The 13,150-nt window shown below is 37.3% G+C and overlaps 2 protein-coding genes across 5 annotated transcripts in view; one reads left to right on the forward strand and one right to left on the reverse strand.

The window, feature by feature from the left end:
• LOC116845790 (probable beta-hexosaminidase fdl) overlaps positions 1 to 13,150 on the forward strand; it is a 42,909-nt gene that overhangs the window by 7,145 nt on the left and 22,614 nt on the right. The window lies entirely within an intron of this gene.
• Positions 7,076 to 13,150, reverse strand: part of LOC116845791 — a 20,259-nt gene continuing 14,184 nt past the window's right edge. For 3 of the 4 annotated variants that reach the window (XM_032818893.1, XM_032818892.1, XM_032818890.1), the window contains 2 exons: positions 11,644 to 11,800; positions 7,076 to 10,511 (listed from right to left, as the gene is read on the reverse strand). In XM_032818893.1, coding sequence (XP_032674784.1) covers positions 10,233 to 10,511; positions 11,644 to 11,800 — 436 coding nt within the window. In that variant the 3' untranslated portion in view covers positions 7,076 to 10,232. The remainder of the gene's footprint in view (positions 10,512 to 11,643; positions 11,801 to 13,150) is intronic. The other variant, XM_032818894.1, reaches the window with a different exon arrangement.

The following is a 13,150-nucleotide window of genomic DNA, read 5'->3' on the forward strand; positions in this document are numbered from 1 at the left end:
TTGTAACTTTTGAACGGTTCGACTACAAACGAAACGAAAATCACTACAAACAACTACAAACGATTTAGAAACGTCACCCGCTTGCAGATTTGAGATATCTCAAAGTGGGGTGCTACTCATTTTTTTAAATTTCTATAATTTTTAATGGATGGAACTACAAACGAAATTATTGTTACTACAAACAACTACAAACAAAATGCTAACTTTTTACGTAGAAAAAAATTATTTTTTCAAAAGTCGGGTGCCAGGTTCACATAGCTTCGAGATTATCGAGAAATAAAGTTACGTACGTGCAAACAACGGCGCGATATTTATGATATCGTCAATTCGCAGCGCGCGCGCTTAATCAACCGTGTTTTCTAGATGGATCGCATACGCGATAGATAGATTCTCTCGACTCACTATCGATATTTTAATAGACAGCACGCTCTACTGATTTATCATCGTGGTGATTTGTCACCACGCCCGCCGATCCTCCTTCGCGCACGTGTGCGCACTCGATGCGCGCGCGAAGCACGGTTTCAATGGTTCGATGAAGTATTACCTGGCTGTCCGCGTTAGATCGTAATATACCGTCCCGTTAGACTCTATCATCCGCTCGCCGTTACGGTTCTACAAACGCTGCTCTTTTATTGTAGCGTTTCTCTCGCGAGGAGAGCTCTCCGGAAATGTCCGATTTCGACGAGTTACGAATATATCGCGGAATAGCGAAAATTAGAAGACGCGTATTTCTTTTATTAATACTTACTCACGCGCGTTTGAATCCCTTGAAGTTAATTCCACATTGATTCCATGTATTCCATAATAAGCGAATATCGTCAAGGAACATGTGTAAAGATTGGCATTTCTAAAAAGTTTAAATATGTACAGATATAAGGCAATTAGAATAATTTGCGACAAAAGCCTCCTTAATCAAGATCAAAATTATATCAAACAGTGAGAACCGGACAAAGAGAACCGGATTGTAATTCTTTATAGTTCTTTCTCACATATATTTAAGAAATCTATATATACACGCGAATAGAAACTGTAATTCTGTTAACTCTTATTATCAATTAATTGATATAATTTTGATTAAAGAACTTTTTTGTGAATTATTGTAACAGAGACTTTTTCACATACACTGAAGGAAAAATTACCTTAAAATCAACAAATATTTCTTTGATAGGTGCCATTAACATATTTATTTAAATCTAAATTCTCTTTATTTCTCTTTATTTAAATCAAATATTGTTTACCTGATTTAAATAAACAATATTTAGTTTAAATAAAGAGAATTTAGATTTAAATAAATACGTTAATGGCACCCATCAAAGAAATATTTGTTGATTTTAAAGTAATTTTTCCCTCAATGTACCTCGCGATCTTAAAGGTATTTATTCGCAATCAAATATATGGATTTTAAATACTCGAGGAGGCGCATCTGCGAAAAAATATGTCTTTTACTTTCGATTAATTTATAATATACTCAGAGCTCACCAACTTCAACGAGAGACACTCCTTTCTTCATTAGAGCGACGAGTTTATCGGGCGGGCGTTAATAACGTTCGCGACCAGCCTAAACTCCACTAAGTGCTAACCTTCGGCGAATTTAAACTCCGAAGATTCGTTAATCACCACAAAATTAACGAACGTTGACGGGAGACTGTATTAGGTCCTAATTGCCGCCAGGTCTCCGGCAACTTTAGCGAAGTCGTCGTTGTGTATTAATCGTAACCAGCGTGCCGACCGATTCTTCACGTCGTAACGTCGCTGATAAGGTAATCGTCGAAAATTTCGCTTTTTGTTACGGTGCAATGCGCCGTAAACACATATTACATTAAGACGAACCGACAAAATAATTTATGCGGGAACGACGCCTTCGACCGACCGTGTGCTAATCGGAAACGCGCTAATTGCGATGTGTCACCGGTAATGCAGTCACATACGTATGCATACGTCCGGTAACTGTGTGTCACGGGATAAAATAGAACGGGATATTTCGCTCAATCGCTTGCACAATCGCAGATACGAGAGCTTCGGACATAATTATGCAAATGCGAGAGTATCGCGAAGAATTGCTTATTTATACGTTCTCAGCCGAAACGCAAACTTAAGCCTGATTATATTTTAAAGTATGTACCAACCGACACGCATTAGCATTTGCGCGCGTGTGTGGGCGGAATATGTGATAGATTGCAAAACTTTATTAGTAATTACCATCGCAAATGTAATTTATTGTCGGAGGTTTCGATTGAACGGCGGGAATGCAAACTATTTTACGTAAATTACATTCGTAATAACAAAACGCACGTGCGATGGACGAGGTGTGTTGATAAATCGCGAACTCGAATCGCACTCACCTCTCTAAAGCTAACAGAACCAAATCAGCAAAATCAGACCAGACCTACTGCATTTAGAGTATTCATTTTTATACTAATTTGCATGACCAAAAATAATTTTGCATCTCGTATTGCTTTAGAAAAAACAGTGGCGCTGCTAACTTAATATTAAACTAGGAGGACCACACGCTGATTTGATCATGCTAGCTTTAGAGAGGCTTCACGCTTTCCGTCGCGCCACGGAGAAACCGATTCAAATTTCGCATCACTGAATTTCCAATAGAAATTTATGTTCAACGATTATCACTAATTTAGTCTTGTTTGTTTGTTTGCTATTCGGTAATTATATCGGCATTTCACTCGCTCGCGTATACAGGTATCAAAACAACTATTTTACCTCTCTGTTTTCTTAACTATATAATTCCAATCCACTACGGGGTGGCAGATCGTTACACAGTGAAAAACATTTCGTATTTGTGTTGAAATCGATCCGTGCAGAGATGTTTGTGTTAAATTTCTAACTTATCCGTGTGTTAATTTAACACACTGTCATTATGTTCTTTTGACTCTTCTGCGTTGAGTTCATATTTGCTATTTCGATAAGTTAAAACAACACAATTTATATATGACGTGTGCACTGAGAGAAAAATATTTGATATTTATAACTATAAACACACAGAGAAATAACTGCTGTAAATTTTTAGAGAACTATTTTTTATTAAATTATTATAATATTATATATTAATTATAATTATATATTAATTATATATTATTATAATATTATATATTAATTATAATTATATATTAATTATAGTATTAATATTATATTAATAATAATATTAATATTAATATTAATACTATAATATTAGAAATAATAAAAAATTATATGTATGTTGCTATTTTCATTTTGCTACAAAAAAATGTAGTAAAAAATCAAAAATAATTATAATTTTATTTAACTTAACTATTTTTTTTCTCGGTATACTTTTTATATTTTATGTGTAAAATGTACAAATGAGAGGTGTTATATTTGTTAACACATTTGCCACGTGCTAAGTTAACATAAAAATTAGAGCGGATAAATTGCGACACGTGAAATGTGTTAAATTTAACACGAATTTTTTCGCATGGCATGCGAACAACGCGTAAATTTTGCAACATGCACGTGGACATCGCGTATCATGCGTAATCGGGCCTTGCGCCCACTCGACGCACGTGTAAGCGCGCATTTGACCCTCTCAGCCGAAAATATCTCATTAAACGAACCGCGTGGCACACCGGAAAATTCTCGAATTATCCCGTGGTCTGTATGATATGTAGCTTCGTAATATTGCCATTATCGCTGAAATTATTTTTACCTGACATCCTAATGTCTTTTCTTTTGTGGGAAATGAAAGTTCAAACTGCAATATTTTATTTTCACGTTTTCATATTCAATTTATAACTGAAACATTCTTTTGTGTAACAGTTCTGTCGACGAGTATATTTTTAGAGAACATTCTTTTACCATATTCTAGCAACAATTCCCTTCACATAGTTTTTTATTCAGATCGGGGAGTGCATGAACTTGGCACTTTTGCACTCTTTCTTTTTTTAAAAAAAGATGATTTTGTACAGCACATCAAAAGACAGCCGCGGGCTCAGCTACCTTGCGCGTTTAACGAACCGAGTTCGCTCGTCCGACGTGGTCGAAACTGTGACAAATCGCGTGCCAACCGGCAAATTTATCATTTGCACTTTTATTCATTCATTTTACACGCCGTCGTCCACGCTACGTTCCACCGCGATCATACGTGTCGTATAAATTCCACAGATTACTTTGACTCCCAGCACCTGAGTGTCTCATGCACGCACTACACGAGACGCTCGTGGGGACACGAGACCGCTGTTATTTCGTTCCACAATCGCCAAGAACCGCATTGTGTCACACTGTAATCCGTTATGTTAAATCGCATCGCGCGCATTAAGTCTCATCTCGCGTCGTTACGCGCTCGCTATCGCTGGCGAATGATAACACACACATATCCACATACACACGCAATCATACATACGAGATATACGGTAACGCGTGCTTATCACGCGTATCGTTTACGCTAACGGAACCGACGGTCATTAATATTCGGCTCGCTGACACGGCTAACTCTCATAAAAAGCGGCTTCAGTGACATTGCTTCTAATATCGCGGATATTATCGTAGGTCGTTGGGTAAAACGTCCAGTAATCGGCATTTTTGCGCGAATGTGTCGTGTGTTAAGGTATACGAATATTTGAAAGAAAACGAATAAATAAATAATAAATTGTAATTGATAAATAATTAATAAATCCCCGTGCACCTTAATATACAGGGTGGGAAAAAAAGTCGGTACCCCTGAATAACTCGGAAAATATAAGTTTTATAGAAAAATGTTTTCGACAAAAGTTGTAAAGTTTAAAAAGATGCGTTCAATGGTAATATTTATTTGATTTTGGGTAGCGCCGCTAAGGTCAGGTCGAGGTCAACATTGCTTTTTTAAATAGAAACATGTATTTTTTATTACAGAATTTTATTCTACGTAAAGAAACAAACAACTTTTGTTTGAAAAACGATCTCTATTTTCTAAGATATTTACGGAAATATCTTAGGAAAAACAATTGACAAAATTATTGGTTTCAATAATTTTCTAACTAATTAAGTTTTTAATACAGCATTTTCTTGCATTTTCTTTAAGTACTAAAAAGTTTATAAAAAATCCTGAAAAAATTCTCAGAGCTCCATGAGAAGAAAATAAACAATTTTTATCTCGCTATTTTTCGATAAAGTTGGTAGAATTCGAGTAAAAAATTATTAAAACCAATAATTTTGTAGATATTTCCGAATTTCTAGAATTTTGTAAATATCTTAGAAAATAGAGATCGTATGAAAAAGTTTTTCAAACAAAAGTTGTTCGTTTCTTTACGTGGAATAAAATTCTGTAATAAAAAATACATGTTTCAATTTAAAAAAGCAAAGTTGACCTCGACCTGATCTTGGCAGCGCCACCCAAGGTCAAATAAATATTACCATTGAATGCATCTTTTTAAACCTTACAACTTTTGTCTGGAACATTTTTCTATAAAACTTAGATTTTCATAAAACCATCCTGTATGATGAGATTTGAGCAAAAGTGTTAAAAACTGATGGGTGCTGTAACGAGTGCCTTCTACTGGACGTTTTTCCTTATCTACACAGAAGGAATGTTATAATTTTCTTCTCGCATAAATTCTCGCATAAATTCTTCTCAATTGTACTATATGTTTAGTAGTCCACAGAAATAGGCAGTAAAATATCTTGTTAAGGAGAACATAGTAAATTTCGCTAGAAATATAGCAGAGACTTTGCTAATAGCAAATGTTTTAACTGTACATTCCAATTCCTAAAATATAAGCAGCAGGTATGAAATGAAAGAACAGTGAATTATTAAATGTGAATATCGATCTATTCCTCGGCTACAAAATTCTATAGCAATTTTTACAATAAAATTGTCCGCGTACACGAAAGAATTGTCGCATCGTTCCGCCGTTCTCGGGAGTCGTGGCGACGAAAATTGCGATTTTAATTATTACAGGAAGTCATCGGGCGTGTTATATGACGTTTATTGATCGATATTAGCATTGTCGAGATATTCCTGCTCGCTGCGTTCGACAACCATCGATATTAATCTGCCCCCATTGTGACAGAGAAACCTGGATATTAAAAGATACAGACAGGATGTTTCAGCTCGAACGAACTTAATAATAAACGAAACGCTCGGTCTGCACGTTCGTGCATTTAATAACATTTCCGCGGAACAAAAGAATCTCTGTTGCGCTTTGTACATTTAAGCATAGAAGAGATACGCAATTATCGAGATTAAAATTGCAATTGGAGTCGCGACCGGGGTCAACAATTAGCGCGCATCCGAGCGCGATCGGTATTTTCGTTTATCCGACTACCTTTTCGCAGAGAGGTGCTTTTATACCGCCCGGCCAATTAATTCGTCGCACTTTGATGTTTTGTCGTTTTCGCGATTCCGCATGATATTTCGCCAGCGGCTGAAAGTAGGGCCCGTCCGTTCGTCAGCGAACGTCACGGTCGTCAGCTTTGATCCAGACTCCACGCGTGGAAGTAAAGGTCGCTTTAATCAAGGACGATGAAATAAATCTGTTACGACCCTACCCCCATTATCTCATTCGCCGATGATCGCCGAACGGCCATTGAATAATGCACGTGTATGCAAAACGATATATTTATCAAGATGATATGGAAACTCAATTAACAACAAAAAAATCGCCCTCGGCAGCGTATTTCGCCAAGAAGGGAGGGAGCGGCCGTGACCGTTTCGTCAAAGAATTTATCTTGCCGGTATTGCACGATATTCTTATTTTGTTTCTCTTCAATTCGCCGTTGTAGCCTCGTAAATGTCAATTCGCAATTCGATTTAGTTGCCCGAAATATCATCCGATAATTAACTTTGAAGAATTCAAAGGTTACTCAAACGTGTACATCTCAGTACGTATTGGTCGAGGAGACTTTTAATTCTTTATTTTTATCGTACGATTTTATCGTACACTCAGAGGAAAAGATCGTGGAACTGTACAGATGACAGCTATACACGGAAGAAATAATTCCGTTGGTGCAATCGAATTTTCGATTGCTCAGGGATCAGACGAAAACTCGGCTGTAGGAACAGAAAAAATTTTTTATGAGGCTTCTGCATAATCAATTGCTCTCAGTTGCTTCAACCGAGTTCTAACGTCACTGAATGTTCAGACGAATATTTTCGGTTGCGACAACAGAAATATTAGTTTTCATAACAGAAATATCGCTTCTGATCATCTAATTCTCAGTTGGTTCCTATTCGGTTGCGCCAAGTGAAATTTTTTTCTGTGTACGTAGAGTTTTGTACGTAGAAAATTAATGGATATAGTTTATTATACTATTTTGTAGTTATTATATAGTTTTACGATATACAAATACAAAACTCAACAATGCAATGCAAAACTCGTACACGGGAAGAACAATTCCGTTAGTGTAACTGAATTTTCTGTTATCTGGGGAGCAGATGAAAAACTCGGTTGTAGGAATAGAAAGATTTCTGTAGGAGGTTTTTACTCAGCCAATTGCTCTCAGTTATCTCAACCGAATTTTAATGTAGAATACAGCTTGATGCGATTTTAACGCTCAATGTTCAGACGAATGTTTTTGGTCACAGTAGCAGAGATAAATCATTTCTTGTCGGCGAGTTTTTTGTCTGGTCCCCATTCAGTTACACGAACTGAAACTTTTTTCCATGTAAAGCGCATCGTGTCTTTTATCTCTAAGTCTACGACTTTTTCGCATCAGTTTCGTGCTTCTCGTTCTTTCGGTCTTTCGAACACGCGGTGAATTATTGCCGGGTTATCGTGTTACGTTATCCGTTTCTTTCCGCCACACCATAATCCTGTATGGAAAAGAATCGCACGCAATAAATATCAGCTTATCTGCGGTAACGTGTGCGCACCGTCGTGCGACCATCTAAATTGATAACGGACTTACACGAGTGGCATAGTTCTGCGTTACACCATTGGGAAGTGTAAATGTGGCTTACTCTGTGTAAATCTAATCGAATTACGCTACATCCGGCGAGCCGTGCGTACGCCGTGTGTCACTGACAATTAGGAATTCCCATGCCGTATTGTGACAGTCACGTTTAGCAATTCCACTCGAATCTTATTACGGCTATTGTTAAACGCGAATCCTGTCTTGAACATTTTGTCTAAAATATGCGCGTGCAATTGAATGAAGCTCTATAGTATTTTCGGTACCTCGTCCGTAATCAGACCTCGTAGACAAACTTAATTACTTTGCCATTTACTTCTGCCTTTCTCTCGGCCGTCTTTTCGGCCGATTTGGCACTCGTGTATTTTCGAATCCTCATATTTCCGAATCCTTATATACATTCAAGAGCAGTAATCACGTGGAGTATAAAGTTTTCCAACATCTCTCCTCGAAGGTTACGCCGAAAATACCCGTTTTCCCTCAGCCGCGATACACGAATCGCGACCTGGAAAATAAACTCGAGCACTTATCTCCTCCCTTCTTCAATTTTCTCCAAATTAAAAATTCATCTCGGCTCCCCGCGTCGCACGGAGCATCTTTGGCTGATGTTACCACGTCGTAAAAAATTCAACAATATTCCTCCCATTTCATCTCTTCTGCTTTTTATTAACCCCTTCACCGTGGAGAGCAAAATCACTAAGTGGGTCAAAAATTTGCAGGGCATTTCTACCAGACGTATTTTCATAAAATTGTCCATATAACTGTTTTTGACATCGCTGAGTCTGACATCGAAATTAGAAAATTTAAAATGGCGGATCCAATATGGCGACAAAAAATACCAAAAAATTTAATAAATTTCTTTAAAGCTTAGTAGGGAATTTACTGAAGACAAATTTGAAGTCAAAATTAAAAAACTAAAAGTGTCGGATGCAATATGATGGATCAAAATATCGAATAATTGGTGGATTTTTGTAATATTCGGTATTGCAGGGTTTTTAGACTCTCAAATATCAATTTGAAATCAAAATTAGAAGACTCACGTTTACATTCAAATTCATGTTTCAAAAATTTGAAAAAACTTAAAAAAAAATTGAAAATTTTAAAAGTATAAAAAATATACAGTATAAAAAATAAAAATATAAGAAATGTAAAATTCCATCGCAAACCTTTATGTGGTGCATTCTGAGGCCGTAAATTTTTAAGAATATTCACCAGCTAAATGCGGGGATAAAAATATTATTATTCCGATTATTTCGCTATTTTAAATTGAACGAAACGATATAAAATAGCATCATAATAAAATTGTTAAGTGCTTAGTATCTGCAATTGTCTATTATCAATTTCCAAAAGGTCCAAAAGATCTTCAAAATCTACCATCAAAAATTTTTAAACTTTGACCTCAAATTTGTATTCAGCGATCCTTAAAACTCCCTAGTGCCAAGTTGTGCAGATCCGTTAATTTATTTAACTGTTATTGAATTTTTTGTCACACACGTACGTATATAGATGTACTCCACAGTTTGAGTCCATCTAGTAGAGTACGTCTGTAAACTTACTCCACAGTAAAGGGGTTAATATTTCGTTCCTCTTGTGATTTTTTAATATACAGATATAATCTACATATATTTTATAAGTGTGCATATGTATAACTTGGTAATTACATCGGTACTACTTCGTGTATTCGATACACTTTCTATGTAACAAAGGAATGATCATCCCGTGAGTCAAAAGAATAATAGTAACAATTACAGTCCCACTAGTCGATAACTATTGCTCATTAAAAAAGTGTTCGTATGTTGGGAGAAAAGGAAGGAACGCTACATGTTATTTCCGAAAATTCACTGAGAGAAAAATGTATGATATTTTGAACTATAATAGTATAGTAAAAAGATTATAGTTAAGATTATAGTTATCATTTTTATAGTAAATGTCATCATAATGTTTGTAATATTTACAATATAAGCATAGTATAACTAACCCATGTTCTTTTACCAAGAGTTATAATTATTTGAAAAATATAGTAAGGTAACAAATATTGAATGGTAAGAGAAATTAATTATTTTATATAGTCAATACAATTGGAACATTTGGCAAATATAGGTACATGTAACTATATTCTCAAAGTGTCCTTTACTATATACATAGAGTAATAAAATGGTAACTATAAATTTGTGTTCATTTTGTTATACCTTCATGTTTAAATGAACTATATGTTTGAGCTCAAAATGAACCATAAAATATAGTGAGATAGTTATTCCAACCATTTTTTTCTCTCAGTATTCTTCCCTGAGAGTGTTCGCGATTCGACGATTTTCACGGAGGAGTCGTGAGGGCGAATCGAAGTCTCCTCCTCGGCGTATCCTCGCGCGGATCCCTTAAACGTAGCCGTTAGAGTCTAATTTTAGAGCGGCCTCGTAGGATGGCAACTCTTGGTCGTCCCTCAGGATATACTCTCGCTTGTTGATCCAGTTGGCCTCCAACTCGTCGGAATAGCTGCCCGTGCGCGGTGCGATAATGTTGAAATTATCGGATCTATCTTTCTTATCGAGAGGTGAGAGTACCGTCTGCAGGTCGAAGATACTCTCGTAGGTTGGTGGCGGCTCCATGAAACACAAATGAGGAGACGGCCGGCTGTATGATATCTCGGAGCACTGCTGCAATTGAAACGAGATAGTCAGACTTGCATATTAGGACGTGCGGACTTATTTCCGGAGAGATGGGCGAATAATAATTAAAATTGTAAGGGAATTATTTTATTAAGAAGAAACCTTATTCAATGACAAAGACTGATATTACTCAAGTATTTCTCGTGCTGGAAAGTTACACGAGAAACGTGAAATGAATACGAGTCCGACCCGCGTATAAATAATGTATCGTTCATCGAGTCGTATACCAAAAACGGATGTTCGCACGATTTACGTTTCCTGTATTTTATTTTATTAATATATAATCGTATCGGAATGGAAAGAGGATCATACGGATGATCGCATCACTAGTATTCTTTATTATTTGATATTTTCGATCATTGTCTTCTGACTATAATATTGTATTCTGTTTCTCATCCCTGTCTCGCTCTCGTTATCCCCCTCGTGATCGAATTCCGTTGTGCACGTCCTCGAAAACGATCCAGATATAGGCGTGAAGTATGTGTGCATATTGTCGCATTGCGTCGTGCAATTGGAGCCCGTTGTTCCCGCGTCCTGCTTTTGCTACGTGCGACACGCGAGCCTGGTTACGGGATACGCGAATTTTTACCTTAATTGCACGTGTAACCGGAGATGTGGGTGGCACGCGTGTGCGTGTACGCGTGAGAGAGGGCACAAGGTGGGAAGAAACGATTGTGCAGGGCGACGCGCGAATTAGGCGAGATCCGATTTGAGCTCTGTGTAACATTACACAAGTTATCCCAGACCTAGTAGAGGATATTTTGGTAAGATCTACTCGCTGCGGAAAATGCACCCGAGCTCAGTGGACGAAGGGGAGAAAGAAACGACACTCAATTACAACGCGATTATCGCAAACGTCGGTGGTAATCGCGATTCGATACACGCGCGCACTCCGTTGCGTCAAGCTTCTTCTCTTCGCAGTAGCCGGGAGTGGAAAAACAAAATTTGCCGCGAGTTGTGCGAGATCCGTTTAATCGAGATACAAAGGAAACGGTGTCTAGTAAGAGCTTTCCACCCTGTTAATTTTTCATTCTTGATAACATTGTTGATAACGAGAGCTTCGTGATAATACATTCGAAGAACCGTACCGAAGAACAGCTTATTTAGGCGGAAAGCTTACCGTTGGCTCCAATATGACAGTCTCCATCATATTATTGTTTGGTTCGGATGTCCTTTGGGGCGTTGAGGGTTCGCTCGTTTTTCTTTTGCCACACCCGCAAACATACTTGTAAACGTAGCAGCAGAATATGGTGAATATGATCGACATGACCACGAAGCTGATTGTGATGTTAAAAACAAACCAATATAGATAATGTTCAGACAGTCGTGGAAGAGTGCGCCCGGTGCGCTCCAAAAATCACGTGCTGCTGTGCGAAAGGGCAGGTGATGGTGGAGAAAAAACGAGTGTGCGCTACCGTTCTTCCCGGAGGGAGCGGAGTTGTGTCCATACGCGTAAAAGCACTACGCAAGTTCCCAGAAATTTTGATCCTACATTCGACCTTAGTATTTAACGTCTACTTTGAGACTCTGAAACTTATATCAGCCTCTTTCGACCTTTTCTAACTTAATGTATTAACTTTGCTGAGAGATTCTTTCCAAAACTTACAAGTGGCATTTTGTGCGTTTTCTGCCACTTAGAGGTGCTAAGTAGGACTTCAGTTTCCACGTGTACGAAACATACACTAATTCTTCAGAATATACAGATGTTGGAAAATTAAGGCCGAAAACAAGACTAAAATTTTGACACAGACACTTTTAACATGCGCTAGTCGAATCAATGGGGTAACTTGGTAATATTATAATGTGAAAGCTTGTTCATGCGACGTCGAAAGCAGCGATGACGATTACCGTATTATTACGTTCCGACAGGTGTTAATTCGGGATACGTTATCGTGCTAAATAATAATAAAACAATTATCCTTCTCGATTTTTATCGCGCTTTTAATGCCCATTAGAAGACACCGCTATCGCGATAATAAGTAATTAAAAAAGAACAGATGCCACTCCTCGTTTTTGATAGCGCATATCCGATGCATATACACGTTACTCCGTTGACGTGTACGATTACAATTAACGAGTGATTAATATTTTCCCGCCGCAAATATCGTTATCTCGAATTTCCGAGCCGGGTTCACGGATAAAAATTCATTATCTCGGATTTAACGACGCGGATTTAACAACGCGGCTTTTCACTCCATTCTATCTGCAAACTGTCTTTAACTTTATCCTGCTTTCGTAGAATATTACTGGCTTTCGTAGAACTATACGAAGTTCTCCGATGTGTGTAGATACAAGCGAAAAGGCATTCCCATATAACAGCTCATTCTGATATTACACTGAGAGAAAAAAATAGTTGGAATAACTATAATCTCACTATATTTTATAGTTCGTTTTGGCCTCAAACATATATTTATAGTTCATCTAATATTTGAAAACGAATGTCCAAAGAGTTCTGCGCGACAGCAGTAATAATTTATTTATAAAAAATCATATAGTATTCGAGGTCGCGTATATTTACGAGCAGGTGGGGTGCGCTACCTGCGCTTTGCTAGTTCTGTCGGTTTAAAAATATTTTCAACGTTTACTTGTAATCAGGGAATGAAAATATAAAAAGTTCTGCGCGATTA

Source organism: Odontomachus brunneus, unplaced genomic scaffold (genome assembly GCF_010583005.1).
Source record: "Odontomachus brunneus isolate Ranch 3 - 2012 unplaced genomic scaffold, Obru_v1 Obru_scaffold_058, whole genome shotgun sequence".
Classification (NCBI taxonomy): Eukaryota; Metazoa; Arthropoda; class Insecta; order Hymenoptera; family Formicidae; genus Odontomachus; species Odontomachus brunneus.